The sequence below is a fragment of the Balaenoptera musculus genome, chromosome 1, assembly GCF_009873245.2.
Source record: "Balaenoptera musculus isolate JJ_BM4_2016_0621 chromosome 1, mBalMus1.pri.v3, whole genome shotgun sequence".
NCBI classification, from domain to species: Eukaryota; Metazoa; Chordata; class Mammalia; order Artiodactyla; family Balaenopteridae; genus Balaenoptera; species Balaenoptera musculus.
Window position 1 is genome coordinate 34609018 of NC_045785.1, and position 20863 is coordinate 34629880.

General features: G+C 40.3%; 1 protein-coding gene across 2 annotated transcripts in view; it reads right to left on the minus strand.

The window, feature by feature from the left end:
• Positions 1–2174: 2174 nt before the first annotated feature.
• Positions 2175–20863, minus strand: part of ZMYND12 (zinc finger MYND-type containing 12) — a 35472-nt gene continuing 16783 nt past the window's right edge. For both annotated transcript variants that reach the window (XM_036867443.1, XM_036867449.1), the window contains 5 exons: positions 17815–17984; positions 15376–15498; positions 12371–12482; positions 11003–11148; positions 2175–3076 (listed from right to left, as the gene is read on the minus strand). In XM_036867443.1, the coding sequence (XP_036723338.1) occupies positions 2951–3076; positions 11003–11148; positions 12371–12482; positions 15376–15498; positions 17815–17984 (677 nt within the window). In that variant the 3' untranslated portion in view covers positions 2175–2950. The remainder of the gene's footprint in view (positions 3077–11002; positions 11149–12370; positions 12483–15375; positions 15499–17814; positions 17985–20863) is intronic.

Consider the following 20863-nt stretch of genomic DNA (forward strand, 5'->3'; position numbering starts at 1 on the left):
ATGTAAATTGACTAAATGATTCTCTTAAAATTACTGATATAAAAATATCTAACTATACTATTTTTATAAGAGATACCTCCAAACCATAAAGGTATAGATTGTTTGAAAGTGAAAGGTTGCAAGAAGAAATACTAAGTGTTTAATCAGGGTTTAGTCGGGAAAACAGAAGCCTCTCTGAGCATTCTGAGTAAAGAGATTTATTTAATGTAGGGAATTAGAATCTTACACAATCTTTGAAATGGCTGGGTGATCAGGAAGCAAAGGTCAGCAAGCTGCTTTCACAGGAAATCTGCTTTCAGGAAAGCAACAGCGGGTGATTCTCAGGAAGATTAAGGGCTGCTCCTTCTCATCCGGCTTCCAAATCTTGTGCAGCAGACCCTCATTGGCTGAATTTAATCCAGAATCATAAAAGGAAAGAGTACTGGGAACCGTAGTTCCAAGCTTCCCCTTTGAAGCAGAGGTAAATGCTGAAGCAGAGGTAAGTGATAACACCTAGCTGTTAACAAGCAATCCAGCCCAAAAGGAAATAGGCATAGCTATGTTAACATCAGACCAAAACATCAGACTCTAAGGTTAAAAACATTACTGGAGATAAAGAGAATCACTTCATAATACAAAAAATAAGGATTCAATTCACCAGGAAAATACAATATTTGAACTTGTACTTGCCTAACAGCCAAGCCCCAAAATATGTAAAGCAAAAACTGATAGAACTACAAGGAAAAATAGATATAACCACAATCATATTGGATGGATTTTATGTACCTCTCTCAGAAATAAATTAGAAATTCAGCAAGGAGATGCAGCGTTTGAAAATATGAAAAAAATTTGACTTAATGGACATATATAGGGCAATGTGCCCAATAACTCCATTCTTTTATAGCACACACAAAACATTTACAAATACATATTAACCATATCCTGGGCCATAAAGCAAACCCCAAACAATTTCTAAAAGTCAAAATTGTACACAACGTATTTTATGATCTCAATAAAATTAAGCCGGAAAACAGCAAAGAGGTAACACCATCTTTTAGAAATTAAGACTCATACTTCTAAATGACTCATGAGTCATAAAAAATTAAGAAATATTTAGAGCAAATGATAATAAAAATGCATTTCGTAATATGTGGTATCAGTGAAAGCAGCATTTAGAGGAAAATTTATAGCCTTAAGGCAAGTGTTAGAAAAGCAGAAAGACTGAAAATTAAATTACTAGACATGATGTGAAAAAGCAGAAAATTATGAGCCATAACCAAGAGGAAAATCAGTCAATAGGAACAATAAATTGAAACAGTAATTTTATAAATATACTCGATGGGAAAGGAATCATGAACAGAATTCAGGGGTGGAGAGAACAGAAAACAGCTAAGGGAGGGGGGAAAAAGAGAAAGGGGCCAATGACTATGGTAAAGAAGAGAACTAGAGTTTAATGAAATGGACTTTGAAGGACTTTTTTAGAACAAGGAAGTTCTAATATTTTCTTTTAAATTATCTGCCGAAGAGCCATTGGTCCTTCTCCTCACTCCAATCTTCATTCAACATCTATTTGAAGGAGCTGGCTCATATCTGGGGTTAGGAGGTGAGAATCAAGAAGAAGGGATGTGTCCCTAAAGAGATGAAAAAAACAGCTACAAGACAAGATGTGGAGAGTGACAAAGTATTGATAATCGACGCTAAAAACTGAAGTGAGAGACAGAAAAGTAAGGCCCTGGGACTTCACAGCCATCTTGCAGAAGCATAAGAATGCCCCAAGCGGATTTTACCTAGACCTGAAGGTGCAGGGTGGCCATCTGACATATTTTTATTATATGTGCCTGAGGGAATTAATGTAAGTGAGGAACATAAAACTCTCCCACAGGTCCTTGATTTGCATAACCTCTCCCTGGTACAGATCTACCCAGGAAGCAAAGTGGTAATGGGCAGGCTGCTTAGTGAGTCTGGAGAAAAAAAGGATGCGCTAAATGACCAGAGTCCTCGATGGCACTAGCTGATACAGCCATGGCCACACCTGGGCCATTTTAGAACATAATGAGGAGGTTGGGTGTGTGTGGAGGGGTGGGAGGCGGTGAATCAAGGTCACAGAGCTGTTACGTGAGAAAGCTGGGATTTGAACCCAGGCATGTCTGCTCCAATGCCTACACTCTGTCCCCTACATCACAGGGGACCTTCCAGAGTACTTCCCCCCTAGACAGTATAGATGGCTCACATCCCCTTCAAATAATTGTCTGAGAAGAGAGACACCAATGTGGAATGGTAACTCGGCCAATCCATACTGGAGCTCCTTGAAAGGCCCAGGGGCCTTTTCTGGCAAAGACCTACAATTTATGTCTGCATTTTGCTATTTGTTTTCCATATGTCTCACATCTTTTTGTTCCTCCATTCCTCCTTTACTGCCTTCTTTTGCATTAAGTGGATCTTTTCTAGTGTACCATTTTAATTTCCTTGTTGATTTTAACTGTTTTTTAGATTACTTTCCTTAGTGATTGCTCTAGGAATTATAATGGGCATTTTAATCACAATCTACCTCAGATTAATGCTAACTTAATTACAGTAGAATAGAGAAACTTTACTCCAATATAGCTCTATTCCCTACCCCTTTCTTTGGCAAAGATCTATGAAGAATGCATCACTGGGAGACCTCTGAGAAATAGGATAAACTATTTGCAGTTTAATTATAAATACCTTGTTAGTGAACTGGTAGCACATTATTCAAAGTCGTGATAAACAAGAGTTTATCAAAGTCATGATAAACAAGAGTTTTACTGATTTCTATGCCAAAAGCTCTATATTTCCCAACATATGCTGTGAAACAATAAAAACACAGCTATGAGTGCAATCCCAGGGGAAGAGGGTGGGCACTTCAGCAATTCATAGCACCTCAAAGCAGCTATGCAAGGCTGGAATACATTAGATGCTCAATAGTCCATGATGCAGAGCTCTTGGGTCACTATGTAATGTGATGAGCTTCCTCAGCTGAGATGAGATTTAGTAAGTCTTGAATGGTGTTTTGTTCATGGACACTGAGCTGCTGTTCTTTGGCTAGATCCAGGGCTCTCATGGCGTACTCCTCTGCCTGAAATAGAATTGCAGTGACAAAAGGAAGTTGTCACAGAAAAGCATTACATTGGAAGCCCCACCTCTGCTCGACCCCAAAAACATGGGAAAGGACCCTTCAGCTTCTCACACCAGCCACTGAGTTCTTTGTGGGAACTTGTGAACATACACTGGGTCTTCACAGCTAGCCACACATGTGTGATGAGGGTGAGAGGGGTTAGGGAACGGGAAAACATGTTCACTGAGTTTACAGTGGACAAAGCCTCTTTTCTACATTTCAGGGCCCTTTGAACCAACATTGGGAGGCATAGAAGTGAAAGGTGCCACAAGTAAATTGCCATCTGAGGGGCCAAGCAGCCCAGAGTTTTGACTTGGAAAGAAGCTTCAGAGGACATCTTGGGACAGGCTCTACCTGGCCCTTCTGCCCTCCCTCCCTTCCCCCCTCCATCTCTTCTTCTTCTTTTTTTTTTAAACATTTTTTTTTCTAAGTTCATTAATGAACAGATCACTTTCATTTTTTTTAACATCTTTATTGGAGTATAATTGCTTTACAATGGCATGTTAGTTTCTGCTGTAAAACAAAGTCAATCAGCTATACGTATGCATATATCCCCATATCCCCTCCCTCTTTCATCTCTCTCCCACCCTCCCTATCCCACCCCTCTAGGTGGTCACAAAGCACCGAGCTGATCTCCCTATGCTATGTGGCTGCTTCCCACTAGCTATCTATTTTACATTTGGTAGTGTATATATGTCCATGCCACTCTCTCACTTCGTCTCAGCTTACCCTTCCCCCTCCCCGTGTCCTCAAGTCCATTCTCTACGTCTGCGTCTTTATTCCTGTCCTGCCCCTAGGTTCTTCAGAACCTTTTTTTCAGATTCCATATATATGTGTTAGCATACGGTATTTGTTTTTCTCTTTCTGACTTACTTCACTCTGCATGACTGACTCTAGGTCCATCCACCTCACTACAAATAATTCAATTTCGTTTCTTTTTATGGCTGAGTAATATTCCATTGGATATATGTGCCACATCTTCTTTATCCATTCATCTATCGATGGACACTTAGGTTGCTTCCATGTCCTGGCTATTGTATATAGAGCTGCAATGAACATTGTGGTACATGACTCTTTTTGAATTATGGTTTTCTCAGGGTATATGCCCAATAGTGGGATTGCTGGGTCATATGGTAGTTCTATGTTTAGTTTTTTAAGGAACTTCCATACTGTTCTCCATAGTGGCTGTATCAATTTACATTCCCACCAACAGTGCAAGAGGGTTCCTTTTCTCCACACGCTCTCCAGCATTTACTGTTTGTAGATTTTTTGATGATGGCCATTCTGACCAGGGTGAGCTGATACCTCATTGTAGTTTTGATTTGCATTTCTCTAATGATTAGTGATGTTAAGCATCCTTTCATGTGTTTGTTGGCAATCTGTATGTCTTCTTTGGAGAAATGTTTACTTAGGTCTTCTGCCCATTTTTGGATTGGGTTGTTTGTTTTTTAGATGTTGAGCTGCTTCTATATTTTGGAGATTAATCCTTTGTCAGTTGCTTTGTTTGCAAATATTTTCTCCCATTCTGAGAGTTGTCTTTTCGTCTTGTTTATGGTTTCCTTTGCTGTGCAAAAGCTTTGAAGTTTCATTAGGTCCCATTTTTTTTTTTTTAATTTCCATTTCTCTAGGTGGTGGGTCAAAAGGGATCTTGCTGTGATTTATGTCATGGAGTGCTCTGCCTATGTTTTACTCTAAGAGTTTTATAGTGTCTGGCCTTACATTTAGGTCTTTAATCCACTTTGAGTTTATTTTTGTGTATGGTGTTAGGGAGTGTTTTAATTTCCTTCTTTTACATGTAGCTGTCCAGTTTTCCCAGAACCACTTATTGAAGAGGCTGTCTTTTCTCCATTGTATATTCTTGCCTCCTTTATCAAAGATAAGGTGACCATATGTGCGTGTGTTTATCTCTGGGCTTTCTAACCTGTTCCATTGATCTATATTTCTGTTTCTGTGCCAGTACCATACTGTCTTGATTACTGTAGCTTTGTAGTATAGCCTGAAGTCAGGGAGCCTGATTCCTCCAGCTCCATTTTTCTTTCTCAAGATTGCTTTGGCTATTCGGGGTCTTTTGTGTTTCCATACAAATTGTGAAATTTTTTGTTCTAGTTCTGTGAAAATGGCCATTGGTAGGTTGATAGGGATTGCATTGAATCTGTAGATTGCTTTGGGTAGTAGAGTCATTTTCACAATGCTGATTCTTCCAATCCAAGAACATGGTATGTCTCTCCATCTGTCTGTATCATCTTTAATTTCTTTCATCAGTTTCTTATAGTTCTATGCATACAGGTCTTTTGTCTCCTTAGGTAGGTTATTCTAAGGTATTTTACTCTTTTCGTTGCAATGGTAAATGGGAGTGTTTCCTTAATTTGTCTTTCAGATTTTTCATCATTAGTGTATAGGGATGCAACAGATTTCTGTGCATTAATTTTGTATCCTGCTACTTTACCAAATTCATTGATTAGCTCTAGTAGTTTTCTGGTAGCATCTTTAGGATTCTCTATGTATAGTATCATGTCATCTGCAAACAGTGACAGTTTTACTTCTTCTTTTCCGATTTGGATTCCTTTTATTTCTTTTTTTTCTCCGATTGCTGTGGCTAAAACTTTGAAAACTATGTTGAATAATAGTGGTGAGAGTGGGCAACCTTGTCTTGTTCCTGATCTTAGTGGAAATGGTTTCAGTTTTTCACCATTGAGAATGATGTTGGCTCTGGGTTTGTCATATATGGCCTTTATTTTGTTGAGGTAAGTTCCCTCTATGCCTACTTTCTGGAGGGTTTTTATGATAAATGGGTGTTAAATTTTGTCGAAAGCTTTTTCTACATCTATTGAGATGATCATATGGATTTTCTCCTTCAGTTTGTTAATATGGTTTTTCAAATTGATTGATTTGCATATATTGAAGAATCCTTGCATTCCTGGGATAATCCCCACTTGATCATGGTGTATGATCCTTTTAATGCACTGTTGGATTCTGTTTGCTAGTATTTTGTTGAGGATTTTTGCATCTAGCTTCATCAGTGATATTGGCCTGTAGTTTTCTTTCTTTGTGGCATCTTTGTCTGGTTTTGGTATCAGGGTGATGGTGGCCTCGTAGAATGAGTTTGGCAGTGTTCCTCCCTCTGCTATATTTTGGAAGAGTTTGAGAAGGATAGGTGTTAGGTCCTCTCTAAATGTTTGATAGAATTCACCTGTGAAGCCATCTAGTCCTGGGCTTTTGTTTTTTGGAAGACTTTTAATCACAGTTTCAATTTCAGTGCTTATGACTGGTCTGTTTATATTTTCTATTTCTTCATGGTTCAGTCTCGGAAGGTTGTGCTTTTCTTAGACTTTGTCCATTTCTTTCAGGTTGTCCATTTTATTGGCATATAGTTGCTTGTAGTAATCTCTCATGATCCTTTGTATTTCTGCAGTGTCAGTTGTTACTTCTCCTTTTTCATTTCTAATTCTATTGATTTGAGTTTTTTCCCTTTTTATCTTGATGAATCTGGCTAATGGTTTATCAATTTTGTTTATCTTCTCAAAGAACCAGCTTTTAGTTTTATTGATCTTTGCTATTGTTTCCTTCATTTCTTTTTCATTTATTTCTGATCTGATCTTTATGATTTCTTTCCTTCTGCTAACTTTGGGGTATTTTTGTTCTTCTTTCTCTAATTGCTTAAGGTGTAAGGTTAGGTTGTTTGAGATTTTTCTTGTTTCTTTAGGTAGGATTGTATTGCTATAAACTTCCCTCTTAGAACTGCTTTTGCTGCATCCCATAGGTTTTGGGTAGTCGTGTTTTCATTGTCAATTGTTTCTAGGTATTTCTTGATTTCCTCTTTGATTTCTTCAATGATCTCTTGGTTATTAAGTAGTGTATTGTTTAGCCTCCATGTGTTTGTATTTTTTACAGATGTTTTTCCTGTAATTGATACCTCGTCTTATAGCCTTGTGGTTGGAAAGGATACTTGATATGATTTCAATTTTCTTAAATTTACCAAGGCTTGATTTCTGACCCAAGATATGACCTATCCTGGAGAATGTTCCATGAGAACTTGAGAAGAAAGTGTATTCTGTTGTTTTGGGATGGAATGTCCTATAAATGTCAATTAAGTCCATCTTGTTTAATGTGTCATTTAAAGCTTGTGTTTCCTTATTTATTTTCATTTTGGATGATCTGTCCATTGGTGAAAGTGGGGTGTTAAAGTCCCCTACTATGATTGTGTTACTGTCGATTTCCCCTTTTATGGCTGTTAGCATTTGCCTTATGTATTGAGGTGCTCCTATGTTGGGTGCATAAATATTTACAATTGTTATATCTTCTTCTTGGATTGAGCCCTTGATCATTATGTAGTGTCCTTCTTTGTCTCTTGTGATAGTCTTTATTTTAAAGTCTATTTTGTCTGATATGAGAATTGCTACTCCAGCTTTCTTTTGATTTCCATTTGCATGGAATATCTTTTTCCATCCCCTCACTTTCAGTCTGTACGTGTCCCTAGGTCTGAAGTGGATCTCTTGTAGGCAGCATATATACAGGTCTTGTTTTTGTATCCATTCAGCCAGTCTACATCTTTTGGTTGGAGCATTTAATCCATTTACATTTAAGGTAAGTATCAATATGTATGTTCCTGTCACCATTTTCTTAATTGTTTTGGGTTTGTTATTGTAGGTCTTTTCCTTCTCTTGTGTTTCTTGCCTAGAGAAGTTCCTTTAGCATTTGTTGTAAAGCTGCTTTGGTGGTGCTGAATTCTCTTAGCTTTTGCTTGTCTGTAAAGGTTTTAATTTCTCTGTCAAATCTGAATGAGATCCTTGCTAGGTAGAGTAATCTTGGTTGTAGGATTTTCCCTTTCATCTTTAAATATGTCCTGCCACTGCCTTCTGGCTTGCAGAGTTTCTGCTGAAAGATCAGCTGTTAACCTTATGGGGATTCCCTTGTATGTTAGTTGTTGCTTTTCCCTTGTTGCTTTTAATATTTTTGCTTTGTATTTAATTTTTGATAGTTTGATTAATATGTGTCTTGGCATGTTTCTCCTTGGGTTTTTCCTGTATGGGACTCTCTGCGCTTCCTGGACTTGATTGACTATTTCCTTTCCCATATTAGGGAAGTTTTCAACTATAATCTCTTCAAATATTTTCTCAGTCCTTTTCTTTTTCTCTTCTTCTTCTGGGACCCCTATAATTCGAATGTTGGTGCATTTAATGTTGTCCCAGAGGTCTCTGAGACTGTCCTCAATTCTTTTCATTCTTTTTCCTTTATTCTGCTCTGTGGTAGTTATTTCCACCATTTTATCTTCCAGGTCACCTATCCTTTCTTCTGCCTCAGTTATTCTGATATTGATTCCTTCTAGAGAATTTTTAATTTCATTTATTGTGTGGTACATCATTGTTTGGTTTCTCTTTAGTTCTTCTAGGTCCTTGTTAAATGTTTCTTGTATTTTCTCCATTCTATTTCCAAGATTTTGGATATCTTTACTATTATTACTCTGAATTCTTTTTCAGGAAGACTGCCTATTTCCTCTTCATTTGTTTGGTCTGGGGGGTTTTTATCTTGCTCTTTCATCTGCTGTGTATTTCTCTGTCTTCTCATTTTGCTTAACTTACTGGGTTTGGGGTCTCCTTTTCACAGGCTGCAGGTTTGAAATTCCCATTGTTTTTGGTGTCTGCCCCCAGTGGGTAAGGTTGGCTCAGTAGGTTGTGTAGGCTTCCTGGTGCAGGGGACTGGTGCCTGTGTTCTGGTGGATGAGGCTGGATCTTGTCTTTCAGGTGGGCAGGACCACATCTGGTGGTGTGTTTTGGGGTGTCTGTGAACTTATTATGTTTTTAGGCAGCTTCTCTGCTAATGGGTGGGGTTGTGTTCCTGTCTTGCCAGTTGTTTGGCATGGGATGTCCAGCACTGGGGCTTGATGATCATTGAGTGGAGCTGGGTCTTAGCATTGAGACGAAGATCTCTGGGAGAGCTCTCGCCGATTGATATTACGAGGGGCCGGGAGGTCTCTGGTGGACCAGTGTCCTGAACTCAGCTCTCCCACCTCAAAGGCTCAGGCCTCACACCTGGCTGGAGCACCAAGACCCTGTCAGCCACATGGCTCTACTCGCAAAGGGGAAAGGGGTGCCTCAGGAAGCCAAGCACGTGCTTTCACTCCCCTCCATCTCTTCTTTCCTCCCTTATTTCCTTCCTCCCTTATTTCCTTCCTCCCTTCCTTACTTTCATCCTTCCTTCCTTTCCTCTTTCTCTCCTTCCTGTCTTTCAATACATATTTATTGAAAGGCTACTATGTTCCAGGTACTGTGACTATAGGCAGAAATTCCTACCCTTGTGAAATTGACAATATAGTGGGGGAGAGAGGCAATAAACAAGACAAATAAGTAAAATGCGATGGTATCTTAAATAGTGATTCATGCTAAGGAAAAAAATAAAGCAGGAAGGGGAACAGGAAGCATTAATGGTGGCAGTGGGGGTTTGCCGTTTCAGACAGAGGGCAGGGAAAGCCTTATTGAAAAGCAGACAGCTGAGTCCAGACCTGAAGGAAGCGAGGTGCCAATCCTGAGTAGATAGATGTGTCCCTTTTCTCTAAGGACCTCTTGCAGACCTAACACCCTTAACACACCTTGGGGGAATGACTTCCTTAAATGGAAAATGAGACCCTGAAATGTAGAAAAGGGGCTTTGTCCACTGTAAACTTGGACATGCAATGGAAATGTTCCCTGTTCCCTAACCTCTCTCACCCCCATCCCACATAGGGCCGCTGTCCCTCTTTTGTGCTCCCACAGGGCCCTGGGCTTTGCTATCACACTCTATTTTAACCCACTGACTGGGAGCTCTTCCAGGCCCTGGTATACAGTAGGTGCTTAGTAAAAGTTTGCTGATGAAAGGAAAGAAGGAAGAAAGGAAGGGAGGAAGGGAGCGGGGGAAGGACATCTTAAATTTTCCCATGTCACCCACACAGAAAGGCCTCCTCCAAACGTCCTCCCTCCTCTCTCCCCTTGCCTGCTTTATTTTTCTTTGTAGTGCTTTTCACTCTCTGAAATTATATTACACATTTATATGTTTACTTGTTTATTGTGACTTCCCCTCCTCCAGAAAAACGTAAGTTACTTGGAAACAGGGAACTTGGCTGGTGGTTCACCACTGCACCCCCAGTTCCTAAAACCGTGCCTTGCAAATGGTAGAAGCTCAATAAATACCTGAATGAATGAGTGGATCAGTCAATCAATAAATCAAGAACCCTGAGATTTGCCACTTGCTGTCTATAAGAAACTGGGCAAGCAATGGACCCTCTCTGGGCCTTAGTTTCCTTATCTGTAATGTGGGAATAATGAAATACTTTCTTTGTAAAGTTAGTATGAGAATTAAAAGTGATAATTCATGTAAAGTACTTAGGCTAGTGACTGCCACATAATAAGCACTTAAAAACAATTTTGTGTTACTGTCGATTTCCCCTTTTATGGCTGTTAGCATTTGCCTTATGTATTGAGGTGCTCCTATGTTGGGTGCATAAATATTTACAATTTGAGTTTGTATAATACCTCAAAATAATACCTTTTGAATTATTTCTGCCTGGATCCCTCCAGCAACAGGGAACTCACTACCTGAGTATGGTTAGGGCAACTACTCCATCCCCCCAAGGACTCCCCAGAGCCCTTCTTCCCTGCAGGCTTCCCAGCACTGCCCCAGCCTCAGTTAACCTGTGCAACCTTAGGGTGGCCCCCTTGAGGGAAGAAGACAACCCCGTTTCCATTGTGCAGGTTGGACTCAACACCTAAGAAATGTCATGAGCATGTGAACTTTTTTGGAGTGAAGGCTTACTCTGAGGGCAAAAGCTAGTGCAATTGGGCAAAACACAGCTGAAATCAACTAGAGGAATTTCTCCCTCCATTTTAGACATGCTTCTTTTCTAGGGGAACTTGCCTTTGAAGAATTCATCATCAGGTAGTAAAGCATGAACAGGATTTTTAGAACAAAGATTGTTTTTTGGGGGGCTTTGTCAGATGTAGATTCTCGAATGTTCAAGATTGAAGTCAGGATCTGAATGGCTTCTGCTTCCTGGGCTTCATCTGCAATGGAAAGAAAGGGAGGAAAGAAGAAACAGGCTCTAGGGCAGCTGCATCTACCCTCAGGGATAAGCACCCTGTTAGGGCACCTGTCCTTCAGGCAGTTCACCAGCTCTGCCCAGCCTGTCATTATCAGAGTAACCTAAAAAAACCCCAAAAAACCAAAAAACTCATTCCTACAGGTCCCAGAGTTGTTTAGCTTTCTTTCTTTCAGAATCCTAAACTAGATCTCTTAGGCCCCCAATACAGGGAATTTGTCATGGTGGGATTTCTTGGGTCCAACTCAGCTTCCATTCTATAGCAAAAGGAGGGAGCCGGAGCTTCTGGCAGCCACAGCACCTTAATTCTTCTTCCCCAAATCCAAAGATGCTTAAGCAGTAGCCTTTCTGCTTTTCCCCATGTGAGGCTAAGCTTAGAGAAAAAGACAGAAAAGCCATACACTGTAATGTTAAGGTTGGCTGTCTTTGGATAGCTATGATTTTTGAGTTTTCTGCTTTAACATGAACTGCTTTTATAACGAGAGAAAATTCAATAAAATTATTAATTTTTTGAACCGTAGCTCAAAACTTCTCCTCCAAGAAGTCTTCCCTCTCCAACACCATCCAACTGTCCTCACCTCTTCATTCTGGGACTCAGCTTGTAATATAATTTGTACTTGTAGAAGTTTTCTTTTCTTTCACATAGTTTCTGTCTCACCCACTATACTATATGTCTCTTTTGAGAAGAAACTAGATCTTCCATCTCTTTTTATGATCTCAGAGGGAATGATGCTGTACTCAGCCTTCAGCCCTTTGCTGAGCTGTGGGTAGAGAGATGAATCAGACTCAGTCCTGCCACTGCGAAGTTCACTGTCCAGTAAAGGAAGAGGATAAGGCACCAGAGCAAATGAGCAATGGGACTTCCGTGTGGAGTCTGGAGGAATAACACATAAAAAATGGATGCTGTGCAGGAATCTCAGGGGGCTCTGGCAGGGTCTTTTTTTTCTCCAGATCTGTCCCTTATTAACCCCCCTGCAAGGCTGTGTGTGATGCTAGGGACCTGAATTCTTCCCACCGCTGGTCAAATCTCTTTGATCCCCCTGTCTCAGTTTGCCCACTGGCAAAATGGGAAGATGGCACTGATGTGCCCCACCACAGGGACAGCTGCTCTCCCTCTGAGGGGAAAAGTCTGTGGATCAGAAGAGATGAAGTCACTGCTCTGCTTGCTAGGGAGAACTGCCACTTACCCAAGCCAGTGTCGGTCTCAAATTGTTTGCCTAGTAGATCTATTTGTTGGGTGCGAACCTGTGAGAGGACTTGATAGTGATTGTCCAAATATTTATTCCAGATCTCAGAGACCTGTTGGGAAAGGAGATGGTAATCAGACAAGCAGGCTGGACCTTAGCCATTGGACCAGCCAGCTGAGAGGGCAGCACCTCTGGCCAGGCTTCCTGCCAGTCTGCAGACTCCCTCTCTCATTGTGCCTGAAGGCAGGGGGAGCCTTAGGAGCCCAAAGGTGCTTGGCCAAGGTAAGTGTGACAAGTGTTGGGCTGCAAAGGGCACAAGGAGGGCTGATCTGGGGACAGCCCTGGTGGGGTCTAATTACAATGGCTACCATGTGTTGAGCACATACAACTACCTTTACATCCTCCCAACATCCCAATTACGGTCGTATTCTTATTACTCCCGTTTCATAGATCAATAAACTGAGGTTCAGAAAAGTTAAGATCACTCTTGACTTCTGGTAAGAGCTGCTATGTGGCACAGCCAGGATTTAAATTCAAGTCTGCCTGGTTCCAAAGTTCTTTTTATTTTTTCAGCTGCACGACAATGTCTCTTCTTCAGAAATGGGTCTAAAATATGAATAAACAGTCACCGCATGACAACCTATATCACACACAGAAATTGTTTGCTAAGTAAGGTGTTATTATATGAAGATAACCAACATTTTAATATATTGGAAACAGTTTTTTAAGGAACCTCCATACTGTTCTCCATAGTGGTTGTATCAATTTACATTCCCATCAACATTGCAAGGGGGTTCCCTTTTCTCCACACCCTCTCCAGCATTTATTGTTTGTAGATTTTTTGATGATGGCCATTCTGACCAGTATGAGGCGATACCTCATTATAGTTTTGATTTGCATTTCTCTAGTAGTTAGTGATGTTGAGCACATTTTCATGTGTTTGTTGGCCATCTGTATGTCTTCTCTGGAGAAATATCTATTTAGGACTTCAACCCATTTTTTGATTAGGTTGTTTGTTTTTTTGATATTGAGCTGCATGAGCTGTTTGTATATTTTGGAGATTAATCCTTTGTCAGTTGCTTCGTTTGCAAATATTTTCTCCCTTTCTGAGGGTTGTCTATGACCCAGCAATCCCACTCCTGGGCATATATCCTGAGAAAACCATAATTCAAAAAGACACATGCACCCCAATGTTCACTGCAGCACTACTTACAATAGCCAGGACATGGAAGCAACCTAAATGTCCATCAACAGAGGAGTGGATAAAGAAGATGTGGCACATATATACAATGGACGATTACTCAGCCATAAAAGGAAACGAAATTGAGTTATTTGTAGTGAGGTGGATGGAGTTAGAGTCTGTCATACAGAGTGAAGTAAGTCAGAAAGAGAAAAACAAATATAGTATGCTAACACATATATATGGAATCTAAGGAAAAAAAAAAAAAGGTCATGAAGAACCTAGTGGCAAGACAGGAATAAAGACACAGACCTACTAGAGAATGGACTTGAGGATATGGGGAGGCGGAAGGGTAAGCTGTGACAAAGTGAGAGAGTGGCATGGACATATATACACTACCAAACGTAAAATAGATAGCTAGTGGGAAGCAACCGCATAGCACAGGGAGATCAGCTCGGTGCTTTGTTACCACCTAGAAGGGTGGGATAGGGAGGTTGGGAGGGAGGGAGATGCAAGAGGGAAGAGATTTGGGAACATATGTATATGTATAACTGATTCACTTTGTTATAAAGCAGAAACTAACACACCCCTGTAAAGCAATTATACTCCAATAAAGATGTTAAAAAAAAAAAAAGATGTGGTAGATATATACAATGGAATATTACTCAGCCATGAAAAGGAACGAAATTGGGTCATCTGTAGAGAGGTGGATGGACCTAGAGACTGTCATACAGAGTGAAGTAAGTCAGAAAGAGAAAAACAAATATCGTATATTAATGCATATATGTGGAATCTAAAAAAATGGTATAGATGGTCTTATTTGCAAAGCAGAAATAGACACACAGACGTAGAGAACAAACGTAGGGATACCAAGGGGGAAGCAGGGGTGGGATGAATTGGGAGATGTGGATTGACATATATACACTATCGATACTATGTATAAATAGGTAACTAATGAGAATCTACTGTATAGCACAGGGAACTCTACTCAATGCTCTGCGGTGACCTAAATGGGAAGGAAATCCAAAAAAGAGGGGATATATATATATATGTGTATATATATATATATATATATATATAACTAATTTACTTTGCTGTACAGTAGAAACTAACACAACACTGTAAAGCAACTACACTCCAATAAAAATGTTTTTTTAAAAAGAGGAAAATATTGTATAGACTTGACAATCTACAATTGGAATAGATACATACTGTTCTAAAAGATTTAAATTAAAACTATTTAAAATTAAAAAAAAAAAAAAAGGAGCCTAGTACTTTAGACTCTGTCAAGGTCACCTCTTGCAACTCAGCCCCAAATCATCTGACAGTAAAAAAACTTGGTATCAAAAGCAGTTAAAAAAAAATATATATATATATATATATATAAAACAGTTTAAAATCTTTCACAGGTAAAGATGGACATTTTAAAGTACTTTCATGTTCTTTGATCCCTTCACAGGACCTTTCAACAATTAGTTTCGCTTAAAAACTTCATCTCCTCCTTTATCCCACACCTCAGTATGCCCGCATTAGCTTGCTCCTAGGGATATGGCAGGGTATATGGCAGTCTATTTGGAGGGGTTTGGTTCTTACTGACCCATAAGTTATTGTTTGTTAATTGCTCTATGGATGCTAAGGACTAAACTATTTTGGTAGTGGAGAAACCGGAAGAAAGAAAAGTGGAATATATCATGTATCAAGCTATGTGATTTTGGGCAAGTCACTTCATCTGTCTGTGCCTCGAATTTCTCATGAATGGTCTGACACCAGTTGTAAGACACAAGGCCTAAGTATCAAGGCTCAGCTCCCATATTCCCCAGCTCACCTTGGTGTACAATGTGTCTGCCAGGTCCAACTTTTTAAGGCCATAGAAGATATTAGCCAGGTGGAAGTAGCCTCCTGAGGTCCTGATGTGCTCTGTTCCAAATGCACAACTGGCGAAATAAATCTATAGCAGAAGGAAGAAAGAGAGTGCTTGAGTTTTCTTTGTAAATCATATATCTTATAAAGGACTTATATCCAGAATCTATAAAGAACTTTTACAACAGCTCAGTTAAAAAATGGGCAAAGGATCTGAACAGACAACATGTCAGCAAAAAGATACACCAATGGCTAATAAGCACATGAAATGATGCTCAACATTATTAGTCACTAAGAAAATGCAAACTAAAACCCACAATGAGATACATCTTCACACACACTAGAACTGCTCTAATCAAAAGACAGAAAATAGCACTTATTGGCAAAGATGTGGCAAAAGTGGAACTCTTGTACATGCTGGTGGGAATATAAAATGATGCAGCCTCTGTGGAAAACAGTTTGGCAGTCCTCAAAAAATTAAACATAGTTTTACCACATGACCCAGCAATTCTATTCTTAGGTATGTACCCAAGAGGAATGAAGACACGTCTTCACACAAAGACTTGTACACAAATGTTCACAGCAGTATTATTCATAATAGACAAAAAATGGAAACAACCCAAATGTCCATCAACTGGTGAATGGTAAAGAAATCGTGGTATATCCAGATGATAGTGATAAAAGGAATGAAATATTGATATATAAACAATGACACAGGTGAATTTCAAAATAATTATGCTAAGTGAAAGAAGTCAGATGCAAAAGACATTCATTCATTTATATTAAATGTCCTAAAAAGGTAAATCTAGAAAGACAGAAAGTAGGAATGAGAAATGACTGCAAATGGATATGTGGGCTCTCTTTAGGGTGAAAACTGGATTATGTTGATGGTTGCACAACTCTAAGTTTACTAAAAATCATTGAATTGTACACTTAATTGTACATACCATTGACTTTTATGGTATGTATCAATAATGCTGTGGTGGTTTGGTTTGGTTTTTTTTTTAAGTTAGGCTGAGCTTGATCTAATTCTTAACTGTGTGGCCCAGCTCAAGAGAGAGTGTGCTTCTGCTTGATTTGTTGAAGGCTGTGAAGCACAGAGAGGAAACACAAATGAAGAAGTGCATTGGTCAGGCTCCTAGGTGGAAGTAGATGGCACCCTCACAAGTATCAATATTCCCTGAGGCTAGTATAATGAAAGGATTATTCACAGAGACGTGGAAGGGGTACGGAACCAACAAGAGTTAGTGAAGCACTAGGGACTATCAATGGCAAGAGACTGTTTACCGTCCAAACTCCTGAGAAAACCAGGGGAGAAAGCAGGGTTACCAGGGCCCTGCAAGAGCTAGAGCTGTGGAGGAAGGCTACCTGACAGGAGCCGTGGCCGTGAGGAACACTGGCCCTGCAGGGACTGGGCTGGTGCAGAAAGGCAGCAGAGTAAATACCCCAACCTCTCTCTCCTCCCAACTTCCACTCCTCTGCCATGCCTTTCACTCTCCAAACCCAGCGAGGCCAGAGAGCAATGGAGTCCACCAAGGTCAGCCTCCCAAGGAAGAGCAGGGCAGAGAATGCATTTGGAGTAAGGGGATACGGAGAATAACCAGCACAACAATGTTTCCAGCAAATTTAGGGGCATCGTGCGGTGGCAGGCAACCAGAGGGAGGGTTGCCCAGTGGAGAGGCTGAAGAGAGACCCAATCTGCATGGAGACTGCAGTCTGATTCTAACCTCATCCAGGTTTCAGGCTCAGGAACTCTTCCCTCTGGTAATATTGTCCAATACTGAAATCTTAACAGAAACCTCATGAACTTGGGAAGAACAGCTCAGTCATCACCCTCATCAACCTATCCAACATCGGTACAGAGTTTTAGAGTTTATAAAGCACTTTCATATACCTCCAGCTCATTTAAATGTAATAATCACACTCTGTAGTAGAGACGTTGATGTTATTTATAAAAATCATAGGAAAAGTACTGCACATGTCGTGCCCTTTTATTCATCTCTGCAATGACCCAATGAGGCAGAGACTATTTTATGATTTCCGTCTTACAGGTGATGAAAGACGTTAAATAATTTATCCAAGTCTGTGTGGCTGGTGAAATGGCAGAGCTGGGACCAGGAGTAAAGCTCTGCTCTTAACCAGGATGCTCTTCTGCCTCCCTTTATCATCCCCCAAGCAATTGAGACTTGGGAAGTGATGTGACCTGGACAAAGATGCACAGGCAGAAAGTGGAAAGTCTTGAATTCAGGTCGTTAGAATTGTGTTCTTGCTAATACTCCACCAAACAGACAGTTGTACTCAGAAAGTTTCACAGAAATGCTCAGTAGAAAGAAAACAAGAACAAACAACAACTAAACAGAGCTGTTCTCAGAAGCAATCGGGTGTTATAATTTAGTTTGTTTACATCATTGGCCAGATGATAACGGGCTTCCTCATAGTTTTCCTTAGCCATGTAGAGAAGTCCCAGGTTCCGATGCAGTAAGGAGTGGGTGGCATAACAACATTCAGTTGATTTGAGGACTGTCCACTGCGCTTGGGATAGATATTCCTCAGCCTGGACGATCCGGCCCAGACCTGCCCAAGAGAAATAAAGACTATAATCCATATCCTAGCCAGAGAACACATGATGAAATATGAGTCATCACCTATTCACTCATTTATTCATTGACTTGAATACCTACTGACACACAAAAACTTGTACGCGAATATTCATAGCAGCCTATTCATATTAGCCAAAATATTGAAACAGCTTAAATGTTAGTCAACTGATGAGTAAATATACAAAGTGTAGTCTTTCCCTATTCATGAGTGGCATATTATTCAGGCACAAAAGGAATAAAGTACTGATACATACTACAACATGGATGAACCTTGAAAACATTATACTGAGTGAAAGAAGCCAGACACAAAAGGCCGCATATTGTATGATTTCATTAATATAAATTTTCCAGAATAGGCAAATCAGAAAGTGGATTGATTAGTAAGTGGCCCAGGACTGTAGGCATGGGAACCGAGGTGTGACTGCTATTGGTATTGGGTTTCATTTTGGGGTGACAAAAATGTTCCCGAATTAGATGTGATGATGGTTGCACAATCTTGTGAATATACTAAAACCACTGAATTGTACTATAAAGGGGAGAATTTTATGGTACATGAATTATATCTCAATTTTAAAATATATGTATACGTATATTCGATACTTTTTATGTGCCAGGCCTTGTGTTAAGGGATAGGAATTCAAAGATAAATCAAAGCCATTACTCTTGAAGAATGTACAGCTTGGTTGGCGGAATGAAGACATGAAAACAAGTATATTTGTAATATAGTGTAAATGCAATGATAGTAACATTATAAGGTTTGGAAGTGGAAGTGAGTAGGAAGTGTTCAATTCTTTGGATGGGGTAGAGAGGGACAATGGAGTGGGGAGAGGCATGGTCAGTGCTATGGACTGAATGTTTGTGTCCCCCCAAAATTCATATGTTGAAGCCCTAATCCCTAATGAGATGGTATTTCGAAGTGGGGCCTTTGGGAGGTAATTAGGTCATGAGGGTGGAGCCCTCATGAATGGGATTAGTGCCCTTATAAGAAGAGACAAGAGAGAGATGATCTCTCTTTTGGCCATGTGAAGGTATAGCAAGAAAAGGCGGCTGTCTACATGTTAGGAAGTGTGTTCTCACCAGACACCAGCTCTGTTGGCACCTTGATCGTGGACTTGTAGCCACCAGAACTGTGAGAAATAAATGTTTGTTGTTTAAGCCACCCAGTCTATGGTATTTGTTATAGCAGCCAAGCTAAGATAGTCAGAAAAGTCTGAGCTAAGTTTTGAGGATGAATATAAGTTTTCTAGACAGTTAAGGGAGGGAGGGCATCCCAGGGAGAATTAACACATATGCAAAGTCATAGAGATATGAAATGGTGTGCTGTGCTTAGAGAACTATATATTGGCCTGTGATGCTGGGGCACAAAGTATAAGGGATCAAGTGGCAGGAAATGAGGCTAAAGAGGTAGGCAGGGCACAGATCATGGAGGGCTTAGGAAGTCATGCCAAGGATCTTGATGCATGTGGATAAAAATTAGAGGATTTTCAGAAAGGGAGCAAGAACCGGGTTTAGATTTGAAGAATCCTCTGCCACTATGACGAGGAGAGACCAGAGGGGAGGAGGAAAAGGAAAACACTCACTAGAAGACTTTTGAAATAGTTCAGGCAGGTACTAGACCCTGAAATAAGGCAGCGAATGAAGATGGAGTATAAAAAAGAGACATTCAGAAGCTAGAATGGTTATGTGGTTAACCATTTCATGTGGTTAAGTGAAAGTCACCTTTATTTCTAATATTCAAATACTCTTGACACTTAACCCTTTTTGTTTAGTTGTGAAGATACATAATAGTTTCCTGCCTACGCTTGCCTCCTAGGGAGGTTGTCAGAAGTGAGCAGAAAACTACTTTGAGAACGTTCTGCAGAGCAGGAGACATGCCCTGCGTGTGAAGGGTTCTGTGTGATGGATGCTGCAACAGAAATGGCATCAGTAAAGGGTCAGGAGATGAAGACACGGATCCCTCATAAGTCAACCTTCTGTTCTTCTTGTGCTTCCACCCAGGCCTACTTCATATGTAAGCATTGCTTTATTCTGGTTGTAATCATACCTCTCTGAAATACAGGAGAGGTGAGGAAGAAGCAGTCAACAAGAGGTAGCAAGTAACTTTGTCTGACCGATGCTCACACTAAAATGGGAAAATATTAGATCAGAATCAAGAGGCCATGGCCCATGATCCTGGCTCATGTTAATTAAATAGGCAAGCCACATTTTCCACCTGGGTTTTGCTTAAAAAAATAAGAGCTTTAGACTGAGGCCCTATCAAATTTAAAGAAGCAAATGACTCTTAGCTAAGACATTTATCTTGGGAAACAATTGGTAGGGGGCACTGATATATATTGGAAATTTACATTTTTCATTGTCCAGTTCTCATTGACAGAGGTATTGCTGAAAAAAGGAAGGCCCCCAGGTCAAGCCGAACCACATCTAAACAGGCATCAGTCCCAAAGGAAAAAGCCTACTTGCCAGTAAAAAACTACAAGGCTGCAAATTCAGAGAGCAGGGTATAATGAGGTGAGAAGAACAAGCTGTGACAAGCAGGTCAGAACTAAGATTGTGACCAGTGTGTGGGTAAGTTCAGGCATGCCCTCCTACATACAGTGCTTACCTGGAGAGGTGTAGGGATGGAGTAGAGGTAACAGAGACCTAAAGTTGCCAAAGGAAGTGAGACTATCCCAAAGGGTGACTTTCAGAGTATATGCAGTAGAGAGAGAAAGGATGGCCAGTTCATGGAGCAGTGGTACTTGTCTTAAGGGTGAGACAGCAGGCTTACACTGGGTTAGTGGCAGATCTGAGAGACATCATGGGGGAAGATTTTGCAGGCTTGCAGATGAAACTAAAGGACCACAGAATAAAACA